The following is a 16,227-nucleotide window of genomic DNA, read 5'->3' as shown; positions in this document are numbered from 1 at the left end:
TTTAGGGTAAATGAACATGTTTTTATGACCCAGAGTGGACATTTTATTTATTTATTTATTATATATGTGCATAAACAAATATGTAAAATCGACTGTCCGCTAGTCGCTCGCTCCTGGATCAAAAGACTTGATCCATCAATCCCTTTCTGGCCGAGTTGTGACGACGTTGATGCATGCAGGCATGATGAACTCCAGATCGGACTCGGTGTGGATCTCTTCTTCTTCTTCTCTCAGTAGGGGAAGCCGGCGTTCTGCCCGAGCCCCTGTTGCACCATCTCCATTCCGGTGGCGGCGAACTCCGGCGGTGGCGGCATGGCCATCAACATCTGCTGCATCTCCATCTCATTCCTGGAGTTCGCGAACTCAAAGCCACCACCGCCCGCGAGCTGCTGCTGCGGCGGCGGGGGTGCGAGGAGCATGCGGCTGGCGCTCCTGGCGCGGCCGACGTCGAGCGCCTCCTGGAGCACCTGGTTGGCGCGCGCGGAGACGGCGGTCTGCACGTCCGCCAGCGCGGCGGCGAAGGCCATGAGCTCCTCCTCCCCCAGGTCGCGCAGGTCGGCGTCGAGCCACGCCGCCGCCGGGCTGCCCTTGGCGCGCTCCTCCGCCATGGCCTCCTCCGCGCGGTCCTTCCGCGCCTTCTCCGCCTCCAGCTGCTCGCGCAGCTGGCCGTACTGCCGGTTCAGCTCCGCGAGGTTGCGGTCGCCGGCGGCGCCGAGGCCCGCCGCCGCCCCGACCTGCGCGGCGGCGGAGGGGATGAAGCGGTCGAGGATGGCCTCGACGGAGGGGTGGCCGAAGGAGAAGGCCTTGCCGGCCGGGGAGAAGACGACGGCGGCCACCTCGGCGCCGCAGAGCACGGCCAGCTCGCTCACCTTCTTGAACAGCCCCGCCCGGCGCTTGGAGAAGCAGACCTGGCGCGCCTCCTCGCTCTCGATCCGCCGGATCTCGATCTTCTGCCGCCCCATGCTGAGCTTCCGCTTCGGCGCCATCGACATCGATCCAATACTTGTGCTCGGGTGCTCTCAGAGAGTGTTTCTTTGTAGAGGAGGTCTGTTTTCTGTTCTCTAGGGCTCGGGTGCTCGTGTTTATATATGCCTGTGCTCGCGCGTGTGCTTAGTTGGCCTGTAGCCATGCACATAAATAGATTCCCTAGGAGTATATATGCCAACTCATCCCGGGCAATGCATTTTCTAATAAATTTCTTATTACTCACCACTGCTCATGAGTTGTCACTCGTATGACAAGATCTCAGCAGCCTTCAATATTTCAAATTTGGACGAATTTTTTATATAATGTAAATCTGGCTGGGCACCAAGGGTTTGGATTGCGCAAAGCTCTTTTTACCGGTATGTACCGGTGAACCATATGTTGTTCGTCCACTTTGCGATTCGTGTGCTTTGCTGGCCCACATCTTACATATATTAGTGTATTCCCGAAGAACATGGCGAATTCAATATTGCATCACATCAGATGGCAGGCCCATGTCAGTGATAAAGTATTACTTGATGCATGCCTGATTCATTCTCTCTTCTCATGCATCCGCATGCGAGATTAAATCCTGCCTTTTATTTTCTCTTTGGCAATTTCATTTATTCATATCTTTAAAACTATAATCCCATTTTAGAAACATTTTATATATTTGAACTCCTGGCGCCAAGATCAATCTTGAATACATTTAAACATGATTAAATTTCAACGTTTCAAATGAGTGAAATCAGTTTTCTGAAATAAGTGAAATAAGTTCTTTGAATTGAGTGAAACCAATTTTTTTGAAATGGGAAAGAAATTGTTTTTCATGCATATGAAACATATTTCAGTGCAAAATATGTGAAACTTGTTATTTAAAAAAAAATGTGAAGCTGATTATTTCCAATCATTTTAAAAAGTAAGTGAAATCTATCTTTGAAACAAGTGAAATTGTTATTTCAATTGAGTGACTACAATGTGTTTTTCTAAAACTAGTGAAATGAGTGAAATCTATCTTTTCTAATTAGTGTAATCAATTTTTTGAAATAAGTGGAATATAGTATTTTAATTGGGTGAGTGTAATGCGTTTTCTGGAATGAGTGAAATGTGAGAAATAAGATACTTGAAAAAAGTGAAATATATCCATTGTTTTGTGAAACTGTCTATTTCAATGTTTGAAACGGATTTTTGTGATGAGTGAAATACGTTTCAAGATATTTCATAAATACAAAGTGACATTAGTTTTTGAGATATTGTTTTTGTAATGAGTGAATCAGTTTTCCAAATCAGTGAAATGTGTTTTTTCAAACTAGTGAAATACCAATTTTGGAATGAGTGGAATTATAATTTTTGAAATGAGTGAAACAGTAAAAGTAGTTTTTGAGACATATTTTGTAATGAGTGGAAACATTTCGCCAATTCAGTGAAATGCTTTTCTTCAAATTAGCGAAATACTGATTTTCGAATGAGTGAAATTACATTCTTTCAAATGAGTGAAACAATAAATTTATATGAGATATAGTTTGTAAAGAGTGAAAACAATTTTCCGAATCAGTGAAATATGTTTTTTTAAACAGTTTTCCAAATAAGTGAAACCAGTGTTTAAAAAAAACTGAAATGAAATGATCGAAATATTTTTTATGAGATACCAAAACATTCTTATGTTTTATGAAAGTGATTTCAAAGATAGTTGAAATATGTAAAATAAAAAGTAGTTCAAATATATCCAAGATTGATCTTGTTTTGAAGGCTTTGTCACCACAAATTCAAATATATAGAAAGTTTAAAAAATGGACATTTGGTTGAAAAAATATCAAGCAATCAAAATATGAGGATGAAAATTAATACATGTGAGATGTATGGGAAGAGGGATTGCATGCATGCATCATTATTCCTCTGCACTCAACTCTCTGTGAAAGGCTGAAAAGGCATGCAGTGGCCCCACGTGTGTCAGTCCTGTCAGTTGTATTAACCGGGTATAGCAAAGGGAATCGACTTACAGTTTATACGGAGTCAAGACTGCACGCATCTTGACGAAACTAACGGATGGTGGATTGCCCACCGGTACATACCAGCACCGGTAGATTTAGTTATTCATTTTGGATTCCAGATGCATAATAAAATCTTGGGGGCACCTATATTTCTATTTTGACGGTAATCAGAAAAAACTGAGCGGTTACCGAACGCTTTTTTGAGTGAATTTTCCCAATCAAAATTCATTCAAACCAGTCTAAATTTAATCAAATTCAGAAAAAGGGAATTTTTTTGCTCGGTGGTGATTTCTCGTGGGTAACCGAATTTTCGGCCTGGTAACATAATCCCTGGTTGACATGAACATATTTGTAACCTCAGAATTTCGGGCCAGATTTATTTTTTTTGCATGGTATATTTAAATTAATTTTCAAACCATTTTTTTACTAGTGTACAGTAGGAGAGGTTAACAACTGATCAGTCCTTTTTGCACACACATTAGTTAGTCGTATACATGAATCTCACCTCACGCATAGGTGGCTTTCTAGTGGATTAACAACAATAGGGTGGTAATTGTGCTAATTGGGTAAATGATTATCATCTCATCAAGCTCTTCCTGGAATGGGCACCTCACGAAACATCTTTTTTTAGGAGAGGCTCTTAGACTTGTGGCATGGGCAGGCCGGCTCGATGACCCGGGCCGGACTTGCGTCTTGGGCTGGGATTGGGCTTGTTTTTGCAGTCCGATCAAAAATTTGGGCCCAAATCGGGCTTTAATTTTAGTCCAAAATAAAACCCAGCCTAGCCCTGAACGTGTTGCCTCTTCAGATCTTATGTGTCTCACTATCTGCAAATCTCACCCTGAGCCTCCATATATAAGCACCGAAGATGCGTGCAACTATACTATCACAACCATAAATTCCCAAATTCCTCTGCCTCCTACATTGTTGGCGGCACATACTTTATCCTTCCCTCGATGCATCTCTCGGGCGAGATGGTCGTGGTCGACCTCCACCCGTGCATGGCTGTGCAACGGTGTTCGAGCTCCTCGGGCCAGACTCGAGCTTGTACTTAGTACATTGTTAGGGCTTCGAGCTTTGGGATGGGCTTGGCCGCTTGGGCTAGGTTATTGAAGGCCAGGCTTTTGTAAGCCCAGCCTGAAAAATGCCTAGGTTTAGCACCTGCTGTGGTAAATATTAACAAAATAAAATTGTTGGAAGGATATTTACATAATACGGTATTTCACAAGCACAAATGGACAAAGAGAGAGAATTACAGGAATCTGCTAGGTGGAAATGTGACCATTAAGTTGTTGCAGCAACCTATATACCCTAAAAGTAAGAGATAAGCCTTAGGGCATCTCAAACACCGGTCACCAAATTTACGTCCTCAAATGTCCTTGCCGGCCGGGCGGAGGCCATCCAACCATATCCAACAAATGTCTGCTCGGCATTCGCGCATGTCAGGATTTCCTTAGAAGCAGCCCCCCCCCCCCCCCCCCCCAGTTTGAGGGCGATTTGAGGGATTTCGGAATGGCTAAAAGTGTTTGAAGCATCCGGTCCTGACATTTGAGGCAGATTTGAGGGCCCGCGCTGGCTTTGCCCTTAGACCTATCTCTCGAGTCTTCTCTCATAACAACATTAATAACTTCTTCTTCGGATAAAGGTTGTTGCAACTTATCATTTTCCTCATCTGTAACCAGATCAGAGTCAGACCAAAAATCATGTCCTAAATGAATATTATCTTTAACTTCAAAGCCAAAAAGATTTTTGTAAAAAGAAGTAGCAACTTCCAACATTTCATGGGTAGAATAGACAGAGCTGTCATCACCAATCAGCACATCCAGATGGTACATTCTATGATGTTGATTAGCTAACCCATGAAAATAAGAATTACTCCTACCCCCCAACACAATTTTCCTATCCCTAGATCTTTGCCATAAGGCGGTTTCCTCTTTTTTTTCGAATATAATCCAATTCCTTTTATCATTCATACATTTTTTATCATCATTTGAAAGTTTATTTTCCTCAGAAAAAAACATCAAGATTGTCAAACTCCACAAGGAGATTACGTTTCTTTTTTCTCAAGATCAGCTTCCAAATTAATGCTCCAACCTCTCAATTTTTTCCTGAACAGTCTAGTCAAATTAATTTGCCGCCGTTGCCGATCCAACCATGTAACTCTCCAAGAGGACGTGTGTATTCAAACTGAATGAAAAGGTGGTGTGTTTTACTTCATCAGTTAACCATGAATGTTCGATCTTTACTGGTATGACTCGATAATTCCACTAGAGAGAAAAGCACTAGACTTTGTTGCGCCGTCTTCCTCGAGTTGATCGAGAGCATGTGGCTGGGCAATCGAACAAACAGGTGGTGTGCGATCATGAAAACCATAGGGAAGTAAAATTATCATGGAAACTGCTAGCCCCTGCCATGCCATGGGAACTGCTGGGCAACTCTTGGCAGCAACAAGTCAAGCCGGCAGCAGGTGTGTGTGTACAGCTGCCAGCCTACCATAACGAGTCAATCTATGCACACAAGTATATATAACGGGTCAAGAGGTTACTGAATCAATGGTGTATAAAAAAGGCTCAGAGGAGCCAGAGCGCAGGGGACAAGTCCAAAGCTGACCTGAGCTGTTGGCTAACTAGCAAGAGAGAACGACACAGCTAACTAGCTAGCTGCCATGGACGCCGCGGGCGGCTCGTCGGAGCCATCCTCCCCCTCCTCCTCCGGCGGCGGCGAGCAGGTGTATGTGGCGGTGGGCGAGTCCAAGGCGATGGTGCTGTGGGCGCTGCACAAGTTCCCCAAAGACACCGCCTTTGTGCTGCTCCATGTCTGCTCCCAGCCCAAGCTCATCCCCATCAGTGCGCCTCATCCCCTCCTCTTCCACTTCTCTTCTTTCTTTTCTTTCCTTTTTGCTTTAATTTGGATCAGAAGTTCTTTTATGCAGCTTTGTAGTTTCATTACCTACTAGTACTTCAATAGACTGAACAGCATAAACAAGACATGGGTAATTATTACACTGACATGGTCAATCCACGTCAATTATCTCTACAAATTTATTTATTTATTCCAAAATGGCTTTACTACCTCTGTCTCATAATGTAAGACGTTTTTACAGTTCAATTTAAACTGCAAACATGTCTTATATTATGAGACGGAGTGAGCAGCATATTTTGGATGCAATGCAATCAGATAAACTAAAATCCTGCAGGATTCGAATAGCATAGAGTTTCTGCTGATAGTAAATTATGGTTGCGAAAGTTAATACCTCCAATGCTGTTCATAGTGGGTGCCAGGATCCCTGCTAGCCAGGTGCAAGAGCAGGAGCTGACTGCATACAAGAAGATGGAGTTGCAAAGAATCAATGACAGTCTGGACCAACATCTGCTCCTATGTGCACAGGAAAAGGTTCAGACATATCAGACACCAGAATGCGAAGAAAACTAGAAATATATGCTTGCTTCAAAAATTGACCTATGCATGTATCTCACAGGTACAAGCTGAGAAGCTGGTGGTTGAATCAGATGATGTGGCAGAGGGACTAGTGCAGCTCATCACTGAGCATCATGTCACTGCCCTTGTCATGGGGGCAGCAGCTGATAAGCATTACACAAAGTATGTGCACAAATTTCTGAGTGATCTCTTAAAAACTTGTAGATTATCACTATAATTAAACACGTCGTGGTCATTAGTGAATGCCCTATTACCACAAAAGGGAAAACTAACTCCTCGTTCAAGAGTTCAGGAAAATGAAAGCTCTCAAGTCCAAGAAAGCACAGGTTGTAGAACAGCGGGCAGATCCTTCCTGCAAAATATGGTACATCTGCAAAGGAACGCTTGTTTACCGTAGGTACGGTTGGTCGAGCGTGGATGCTCTTCACTTGTGTTCTTAGCGTTACGTTGCAGAACTCCAGCCTGCATTTGACATGTTTCCCTCCTTGTCTGCATTCTCTCTACACTAGGAAGGCGGTTCCCCTTAGCCATGGGGCAATGCCGCAAGGTGCACAAAAGCCTGATGCTCAACAGTTTTCAGTGGATAGATCAACTAGCTTGTCAGATATGTGGTGTGTTTCAAATACATGGCTACACAAACCAAATCTCAGACGATCCGACGGTAATGAAAAGGTAAACACAATTATGTAAATGATATTTATTTTGGCATACTTAAAGTTTAGCAGTTACACTTCAAGGAACAAAGAAGAAGCTGCTTCATTTATATTCTCCACATCTTCAGTAAGCAATATGCATCCGCACTTAAACTTTGTATGGTCACTGATGAAGCAATCAGAAATGCATATGCACTTCAAATGTGGTCCATGATGAAGAATTTGCTTGATAAATACACGAAATAGGATGAAGATAATTAAACATTCAAGAAAATCTTGACATGAAGTTTTGACCTTATCTCACCCAGGAAACTGTTAACGAATTTGACGAGGCTGATAACAAATTCCAGCATATGCTCCGGGAGTTGGAGAGTGTAAGAAAACAAGCTTACGAAGACAACTGCAGTCGTGAAAAGGCAGAAAGGGAGTTGTTTGAGGCTTTCCAGAAAGTAAGTGTAGCTTAATTTCCATTTTTCAGTCATGTCAAGTATACTGATGTTAACTGTTATTTCAACTGTATGATGTATGCCAGTAAGAGCATTATTTGGAAGATACACTTGCTACTGTGCTTATGAAGCATCATCACCAACTTTACCATCATCAATAATAAATTTGTAAACAATTTTGGATCCATCGTTTTTTTTTCCAATAACTGCCAGCTAATTTTTTTAACGAAATACTCTCTCACATTTAGCTTGTCCAACAGGCACGAGCCTCTGAGAGTATGTACTTCGGAGAAGTGAAGCAAAAGAATCAAATAGAGGATAAGTTGAAAACAACACTGGAGGAAGTTGAAAGACTCACAGAAACAACTAATGAACTTTGTGCAAAGCTTCAAGATGAACGCAAGAAAAGATTAGCCATGGAGAAAACAACTTCCCATTCAGACCGTATTATCAAGGATTTGATGTTGCAGCATGACAAGGCAGTAAGAGAGGTAGAAGCACTACATGCAAAGAAAGGAGAGTCTAGTGGAACCTCGGAGGGGACAATGCACATCACGGAGTTGTCCTGCTCGGAGATTAACGGAGCAACCAACAACTTTGACCACTCACTGAAGGTTGGAGAAAGTGTTTATGGAAGTGTGTACAAGGGCTTTCTTCGGCACACAAATGTAGCTGTAAAGAAGTTGAATCCTGAAAGCACACAGTCACAGTCGCAGTTCAATCAAGAGGTTGAATTATTGGTCTTGGTTAATTATTTACTTTCTTTCATCTCAACTGAACTGGCAATTCGCTTCTTCAAATAAATTGCTGAGTTGTTCATGCTGCCTCCTTTGCAGATAGAGATTCTCAGCAGGGTTCGACATCCAAACCTGGTGACTCTTATAGGAGCTTGCAAGGACGCTCAAGCTCTTGTCTACGAATACATGCCCAATGGAAGCTTGGATGACCGCCTGGCTTGCAAAGACAATTCTAAACCTCTCAGTTGGCAGTTGCGCACCCGCATCATTTCTGATGTTTGCTCCGCGCTCATCTTTCTCCATTCTAATAAACCCCATAGCATTGTCCACAGTGACCTTAAAGCATCGAACATTCTTCTTGATGGAAACAATGTAGCAAAGCTCAGTGGTTTTGGCGTGTGCCGAATGTTCACTGATGAGTTCAGGGGCAGAACCACTCTATATAAGCATACCCACCCAAAGGGGTCTTTTGTGTACATTGATCCTGAATATGTTATGACTGGTGACCTGACCCCCCTATCTGATGTATACTCTTTCGGAATCGTGCTGCTGCGCCTTTTGACTGGAAGACCAGGATTCGGGCTGTTGAAAGATGTGCAACGGGCAGTGGAAAAGGGTTGCCTGGAAGCAATTTTGGATTCATCTGCTGGGGGCTGGCCAGCTATGCAGGCTGAGCAATTGGCTCGGGTAGGTCTGAAATGTTGTGAAATCAGAAGAAAAAACCGCCCTGACCTGCAAACGGAGGTTTGGACTGTACTTGAACCAATGTTGAAGTCTAGTTCCATCATTTTGTGTTCCTTATCATTTAAATCAGTATCCGAAGACCTTGGAGGTGTGCCGCCCTACTTCATCTGTCCAATACTACAGGTGAGTCATAGATTTAACTTGGTGAATATTTTTTTCTTCTATTGTTCATTTTGACATATTAAAGTGTGGAAGCATGCTTGATTAACCTTAAATTTCCTCCTGAATTTTTGTTCCAATTTATCATTCTTAGCAATTTTAGACAAAGTCAGTAATTTCTTGCATAGACAACATTTGTTATTTCAGGTTATTTCACCCTTGCATTTCTACGATGCAGGATATCATGAGGGAGCCTCTAATTGCTGCAGATGGTTTTACCTATGAAGCCGAAGCTATAAGGGAGTGGATTGACAATGGCCACCATACATCACCCATGACAAATCTTGAGCTACTCCACTGTGATCTTTTGCCGAACCATGCCCTCCGCTCTGCGATCCAAGAATGGCTGCAGACAAATGCAAATTAATATGTTAGCTTTATCACCATGGAACTTTGAGATGAACAATTGGTGTGCGCTTAACTCCTTACACAGATTAATAGGCACAAACCGCAAAAACCAAACGCTTCTGTGTGTATTCAGAAAGAATGATCTAAGATATACACATTACTTTTCATTTTGTTTCTTGAGCAAAACGTGTATGTAAAACAAAATAGTTTGGAGCTCCATCAGTGGCATGCTGTACTTTGTACATGGATTTATAAAGTGAAAACTGTTTAGGTGATGATATCACCATCGCATGTGCACACTGCTTGAATGAACAATCAATATTGGTGTGGTATTGACTGGCCTCTGAATGTCGATGTTCCAGGATGAATGAAAAGTGCATATCAGCATGGAACTATCAATTATTTACAACCATATATGGTACAGTGTCATTTTACATGTTACATCCAGTTTGAAAATCTAATATTTGCATCATCGATCTGTCTATTCCGAAAGTCCAAAATGATCAAGCAATCAAACTTCAAGGACCTATGATCAGCTTATTTTATTTTCTTGTCAATGACACAGATCCTCCGTGTTGAACAATACCAAATTCAAAAGGTACGATGTCCTTGTCTCCAATGACTGACCAAATTGGCAGCACAATCTATTATATATTGGTCCTTCAGAAGCTGGTAACCAGCATGAAACTTCATTTGCCTTGAAGTTGCGATCTATCCGATCTGGACCTTGATTTTTAGCAAGAGTCCAATTCATCTTTGACATATCACTGTGTCAGGACTGCATACTTCCTAACCTACCTTCCGGTCGCTCTGTCCTCACACTGGGATACTGTATTCCTGAAAGCCTGCAATTTCTCAACAAGCACTTCCGTCCAAATGAGTCAGACGGAGATTCCAATCATCCAAAGCTGCACCCCTCTTCACGTATTGTAGTTCAAAGTATAATCCTAGTATATGCTAATCATCAGATGCTTTAGGAAACAGAAGATGCCTTGATGTACATTACTATATTGACAGCCTGAGAGCAAGAATTGTGTGAAAGCCACCTGCAGAAAACGAACATTATTGCATACATCTAATCATATCAAAACTATATGTGCTGGACAACATTTACGCATCTTGAAAGCAACCCTTTGATGGGCATTGCCGGCCAGGGAGATGGGATGATCACCATCTAATTGGACGACTTTGTTGCTACACATCAAAAGTCAGTCAACGAGGGGCAGGCATGTACAGCAGTTCCTTGGAAGTAGTGGAAATTTCACGGAAATTTCACCCGAATCAGACAAGTTTTCCTGCCAATATAAAAATAAATTATTATCAGCATAGTCATTTCTAAACTGGAACAGCTGCTCAATGGGTAACCAACGTTTCCTAAGCTGAAACAACACTTTTTGCTCTAAAAAAACATTTTTCTCATTGGACTACACTTGGGACCCAAAGCAAGAGACTGACCTGATAGTGTGCTCACTGCTGCTGGATACAGTCAGAGGAAGACCAAATCCAAGGCCACTATTTAAAACCACCATCATTGCCTCTCCTTCAGGCCTTCTATGAGCTGACACTTCCTAGGAAGAGCAAAGGCACAAAAGGGAAAAGATGCCTCTGGGTTGATGAAAAGTGGTGCAGCACAATTAGGTACTTTCGTTAGCCTTTTGGACCACTTCCAGATATCTTCACCTTTTCGTGTTTGAGGTGAGGCTTCTATGGTTCAGGTTCTGCTCAACAAGATAGCAAAGGCAGAATCAAGATCTGATGTTAATTATTGATTTTTAACGGTATATATAGGGAGCAAGAAAGATGGATCAAGAAGAGGTTCATATCGCGGTGGGGAAGAACTTCAAAAGAGAGAAGGCTAACATATTATGGGCAGCTGCAAATTTCCCAAGGGCCACACTAGTTCTTGTCAATGTTCACTGGCCATCCAAGTGGATGCCTTTCAGTAAGATTTCTTCAGTCAAATATTTCCATCCTTTGTACAGCTCTAATAGTCACCCATGTGCAATTTTTTAGAAGGAAATTTAAAGGATGTTTCATCAGAAAAAAAATGTGCAGTTCAGTGTACTGTCTTTCAACTTGTGTGTGAATAGAAAGTAATACGCTATCCAATCCTATAAAGAAGCATTTCAAAGAGATAGATAATAGGAACGCAATTTTTTATCATTATTTAGTAAATGTAGCCATCTTAGATACCAATACACTTTTTCTCTCAGAAAAAAGATACCATACACGTTAAATTTTTCTACCAGGCCAGGAAAGGAAATGCCTAATCAACTTCCCCAGTATGATAAACAGCCTTTTCATGCTCTCATCTTATTCTGGACAAATGCAAACACAGCAACTGCTGTCGGTAGTAAAAATGTTGTAGAAGTTTACACACATGAGCGAACAGGCCTGTAGCCTAGTGGTTGCAGTGACCTTAGTAGCGCTCCAGGTCCTGAATTCGAACCACTGCGGTTGCCTAACAGTGTTATACATGTGGCCCACATGTCCTGGGCACCCTGTAGCGCGTCCGAGCAGCCGGCCTTCGGGGCCTTTTCATGATCAGGCCAGGGAGAGATTCTTCTTAGTGCAAAACCATGCGGGCAGTTTTCCCCCCACCAGCCGAGTTTTTATTTTATTACACACATGACTTATTGCAACAAAATAGCTATATTTTATTAACACAAATATTAACAGCATAAAGTATAAATTTATTTTTATGAGCTGTATAAATAATTTTCTGTTTCTCCTCAACAACTGCAGTGGGTGGTGAGTTGCTATACAAGTTTGCAGATGAAAAGGAGAAGCAGATGCATAGAGACAAACAAACAGAAGCAACGGTTAGGATGTTGTTACAATATAAAAGCCTGTGTGATACAAGAGAGGTAATGATCTCTATCCTATGATTTTAAGTTCAGATTAAGATATATCAGGTTACAGCAGAGCAATTTGTGTTCATCCAAAAAGTCTTGTACCCATTTGGTACTCCCTCCGTCCTAAAATAAGTGCCTCAACTTTAGTACAACTTTGGAGACGGATCAAATCAATATTACGCTATGAATAATAAAAGTTATAAGATACCTATTTCAGAGAAGACATGTTTCATAAACAGGGCATGTATCTTTGCAGGTTAAGGCACATTACATCACACACGATGACATTCTCGTTGGTCTTGTAAACCTGATAAAGAAGCTCAAAATAAAGAGAATTGTCATCGGTTCAAGGTGAGATCTTAAATGAACTCATCCCCAAAAAAGAGCATTCCCTCTTGATATATGTTACTTGATGTAACATGTACACAATAAATGTATTAAGTTTCATGCATAAACCAGTAGAACCAAAAGTCCGAACTTCATCACCCCCTCTCACATGTGGCTCGATAAGGCCTAACATGGACAGAAAGAGTGCAAGCAATTTTTTATTTAAACTGCAAAAACTGAGACTTGAACACAAGACCTCATGGCATTGATACCATAGTAAGTTCATGGACCAGCCACTTCACCCAAAAGACCGAAGAACGAACTGATGGAGAGGAGGGAGGGCACTCTCCCTCACTTCTAGGCTGCTCCAGGCCTTGGACGTGCGATCGATGTAGGCTGCAACTATTTCTATTTAATAGTGTGTTGTCCAGGCCTTGAATTTGAGTCTTGGCTCTGATGCCATATTAAGTTTCATGCACCAACCAGTAGAAACAAAAGCCTGAACTGATGGAGAAGGTTGGTCAATCCACGTATACTTCAAAAAAAATTAATAGTACCTTAGCGCATATAACTGTATAACACTGAAGCAAGTTATGCAGGAAAATGGCAAAGCAAGAAGAGCTTCGCAAATGCTGTCAGGTTTGGGTGGTGCTCAATGGAAAATACATGTCCACTAGGTATAGTTTGTCTTAAGTCCATAACTGGAGACATCTGGATCAAATCCAGTAATTACTTGATGGATGAGATCATTCCTAAGTGCAGTAATGATTATCTGAAACATACGGGAAGCATTGGATATAGAGGGAGCTCCGATTTGTTGGCGTCTATACATGAGCTGACTCAGCTGAGCGACGAATCTGATGGATACACAACACCACCAAGTGATTTTGTAAGTAACCTTTTAGTAAAGCATTACACACATTTTTATCCAAAAGAGCATCAAACATATGCAAATAATAACTGTTTCAGTTTACAAGTTCATGACTCTTCAAAGTTTTGGTCCTAACTCGTGGCGTATTCTCAAGTATGTCTCATTTCAGGCAGATGATATCATCAATGGGGATGGGGTTATTCAAATGGATGGTGCTGATCAATCAGCAAAGGTAATAACTCACCTTCGTTTTGCTTTCAAGACAACTACTAAAACATGTGCATTCAGAAATTCTATCTACTCACTCTTTAAGGTTGCCCACACATACAGAAACAATATCCAGGATTTTGTACAACCCTTGCTCTCTCTTGCAAAATGTTGTACTATGCATTTGAGCTTAATGAAGATGGCACCTCGAGCGCCTTTTCCTGTTAAAAAAATGGCATTATATTTGAATTCACTCTGCGCTTAAGCATGTTTGACCAGAATTATATTTACCACTGCTGCCACAAAGACAGATTGATGAACTGTATCTGGTAAAAAAAACAAGTGCTACCTATGACTTTTGAAAATTGCAATTTGCGTAAATAACATTAAGTTTTGCTCCATTCACGTACGATGTGCAGGAAGCTGAACAAGGCGTTGAGGAATCAAATGCTTGTGAGGAGGTGGAGATTTTTTCCGAAGAGGGTGCTGATAAATCTGATGAGATACAGAGTGCCAGAAATATTTCTGAAGAGGCTGCAAAATTGATGGTAAAAGTCAAACGATGCAACTTTTGTTACAGTCCATTCCTTTTGAGATCGGACACAGTAGAGCTTGGACGGAAAAACATGCCTAGGTGAAGGTAAGCTAGAAAATAATAAAACATTCAAAATGAAATTAATACTGATGAAGATAAGCTAGAGCCATTGCGTTTCAGGAACAGAAAAATAGGAGATAGAAAATCATGGGACACAAGGTGTACATCACACAACATTGGTCCCATTAAATCTCTTCTTGATTACTTCTTCAGTATGCAGCTTTTTGTTTTGTACAGGACGAAATGGAGAAACTCCAAAGGAAATTAAAAGATCTGCAAGATGAGGGCTATAATCATGAACAAAGCATCTTGTCACCCAGAAAAGGGAATGTTTTGCCGAGGGAGAGAACCTTATCGAAAAATAGATACCCAAAGCTGCATATTCCAGATCACATTTCGGAGTTCCCCATGTCGCGTATTGAGAAAGCGACCAATAACTTCCACTCAAAAAATCTCATAGGAGAAGGAGGCTATGGTCCAGTCTACAAAGGAAAACTAGGTGGTATCATAGTGGCTATCAAGATGTTGGGACCCCATGGTAAACCCCATGGTAAACAAGGTTTCCCAGAGTTTCAGCAGGAGGTAAATATAATAAACATTCATTTAACTATCTGAGTATGCACACAACGTAGCACAAGATTAACTATAAGAAGAATCAAACTTAATACAGAGCAATAAGCAAGTAGTCCACCCTAAAAAGAAGCAAGTAGTTCTATCTGAACTGTAGTAGGATCCCTGTTTCTTCACTTCTTTTATGAGAACTGTTCCCTCCTTTTCATATATATAAAAGAACTCGCAGAAGTAGATAACAGACTTGCATACCTGTCTGCTTGGAGAGGCATCTCCTGAATCATGTTTGGAACTCTCCAGGTTGTGGTACTGAGCAGAACCGAGCACCCACACATCGTGAGGCTGATTGGCGTGTGCCAGGAATCATGCATCCTCATTTACGAGCACCTCCCCAATGGCACGCTCATGGATGGGCTCTCCAAGGGGCTTCCATGGAAGGACCGCATCAGGATCCTCGCCGAGCAGCGCTCCGCGCTGGCGCACCTCCACTCCAGCTTCCCCCACGCCATCATCCACGCGGACCTGAAGCTGACGAACATCCTCCTCGACGCCGGGAATGTGAGCCGGCTAGGGGACTTTGGAACGGCGCGCATTGTGCAGATGAAGCCCCTGAAGGAGGACACAATCTGCCGGTGGACCAACCCGATGGGCACAATGGGGTACATGGACCCCATCTTCTTCATGACTGGCGAGCTCACTACAGAGTCGGACGTCTACGCGTTCGGCGTGGTGATCCTGCAGGTGCTCACGGGGCTGCTCGACCTCAATATCGTCGAGCAGGTACAGGAGGCGCTCAGGAGGGACGCGGTGCACGGCCTGCTGGACGCATCTGCCGGCAGCTGGCCAGAGGTGCAGGCAGAGCGGCTCCTTCGGCTGGCGCTGAAGTGCTGCAACCTGGAGCGGAAGCACCGACCGACCTTCACGTCCGACACCGACTGGAGACCGCTGGACATCCTGCGGGCCATGGCGACTGCAAGTAAGTCCCGGAAATGGAGTCGTGGAAACTGAAGAACTGTGCCAACGCCACAACGCATCGGCAACTTGCTGCAAAATGCCAATAGATAGACAGTAGCATTTCTCTTGTGAACCTGCACTATACATGGGTTTAGTTTGTGATGCTATAGCATTTCTCTTGTGAATGTACATTTAATTAACTAGAACATGATGTATCATAGAACAGAACAGTTCATCACTCTCATTAGTTTGTGGTGGCAAAATCATAGATAAATGTGCATGGCAAATTATGTAAGCGCCCACAAACATCTCAGGATCCAATGACCCACATGAGCCATATGAAATAGTGTAATGTATTTTTTTTATTTG

The 16,227-nt window shown here is 42.4% G+C and overlaps 3 protein-coding genes and 1 long non-coding RNA gene across 6 annotated transcripts; 2 read left to right on the top strand and 2 right to left on the bottom strand.

Annotated features, from left to right (window-relative positions):
- Positions 1–230: 230 nt before the first annotated feature.
- LOC125516915 (agamous-like MADS-box protein AGL29) lies at positions 231–992 on the bottom strand. Its single transcript, XM_048682179.1, has one exon. The coding sequence runs from the start codon at positions 990–992 to the stop codon at positions 231–233; it is 762 nt and encodes a 253-aa protein (XP_048538136.1).
- A 4,529-nt stretch (positions 993–5,521) lies between these two features.
- LOC125514933 (U-box domain-containing protein 33-like) lies at positions 5,522–9,501 on the top strand. The gene is made up of 9 exons (XM_048680307.1): positions 5,522–5,800; positions 6,226–6,347; positions 6,433–6,554; positions 6,685–6,789; positions 6,902–7,064; positions 7,354–7,494; positions 7,752–8,219; positions 8,328–9,095; positions 9,310–9,501. The coding sequence occupies exons 1-9, from the start codon at positions 5,620–5,622 to the stop codon at positions 9,496–9,498; spliced, it is 2,259 nt and encodes a 752-aa protein (XP_048536264.1). The 5' UTR covers positions 5,522–5,619; the 3' UTR covers positions 9,499–9,501.
- Positions 9,502–10,638: 1,137 nt separating this feature from the next.
- Positions 10,639–12,676, bottom strand: LOC125514935. 2 transcript variants are annotated; one of them, XR_007286679.1, is made up of 3 exons: positions 12,543–12,676; positions 10,935–11,200; positions 10,639–10,774 (listed from the first exon to the last, which is right to left on the bottom strand). It is a non-coding gene; the product is annotated as an uncharacterized LOC125514935 (long non-coding RNA). The 2 variants fall into 2 exon arrangements; XR_007286680.1 differs by having other exon boundaries at positions 10,935–11,197; positions 12,543–12,671.
- Positions 11,036–16,195, top strand: LOC125514934 (U-box domain-containing protein 33-like). Of its 2 annotated transcripts, none has more exons than XM_048680309.1 (10): positions 11,036–11,174; positions 11,268–11,421; positions 12,225–12,346; positions 12,591–12,685; positions 13,261–13,338; positions 13,424–13,550; positions 13,702–13,764; positions 14,159–14,287; positions 14,572–14,916; positions 15,205–16,195. In XM_048680309.1, the coding sequence occupies exons 2-10, from the start codon at positions 11,280–11,282 to the stop codon at positions 15,910–15,912; spliced, it is 1,809 nt and encodes a 602-aa protein (XP_048536266.1). In that variant the 5' UTR covers positions 11,036–11,174; positions 11,268–11,279; the 3' UTR covers positions 15,913–16,195. The 2 variants fall into 2 exon arrangements, with proteins under 2 accessions (XP_048536266.1, XP_048536265.1); XM_048680308.1 differs by having other exon boundaries at positions 13,687–13,764.
- Positions 16,196–16,227: the final 32 nt, after the last annotated feature.

The sequence above is a fragment of the Triticum urartu genome, chromosome 6, assembly GCF_003073215.2.
Source record: "Triticum urartu cultivar G1812 chromosome 6, Tu2.1, whole genome shotgun sequence".
In the NCBI taxonomy this organism is placed as follows: Eukaryota; Viridiplantae; Streptophyta; class Magnoliopsida; order Poales; family Poaceae; genus Triticum; species Triticum urartu.
Note: the sequence above shows the minus strand (reverse complement) of the source record. Positions and strands in the feature narration are given on the sequence as shown.

Bases quoted from the DNA above. Each gene is read 5' to 3' on its own strand.
- LOC125516915 (XM_048682179.1), bottom strand. From the start codon at position 992: ATGTCGATGGCGCCGAAGCGGAAGCTCAGCATGGGGCGGCAGAAGATC.
- LOC125514933 (XM_048680307.1), top strand. From the start codon at position 5,620: ATGGACGCCGCGGGCGGCTCGTCGGAGCCATCCTCCCCCTCCTCCTCC. The intron at 6,555-6,684 runs GTATGTGCACAA...TCAAGAGTTCAG, and splicing joins GCTGATAAGCATTACACAAA to GAAAATGAAAGCTCTCAAGT. The intron at 7,065-7,353 runs GTAAACACAATT...TATCTCACCCAG, and splicing joins GATCCGACGGTAATGAAAAG to GAAACTGTTAACGAATTTGA.
- LOC125514934 (XM_048680308.1), top strand. From the start codon at position 11,280: ATGGATCAAGAAGAGGTTCATATCGCGGTGGGGAAGAACTTCAAAAGA. The intron at 11,422-12,224 runs GTAAGATTTCTT...CAACAACTGCAG, and splicing joins ATCCAAGTGGATGCCTTTCA to TGGGTGGTGAGTTGCTATAC. The intron at 13,551-13,686 runs GTAAGTAACCTT...CGTATTCTCAAG, and splicing joins CAACACCACCAAGTGATTTT to TATGTCTCATTTCAGGCAGA.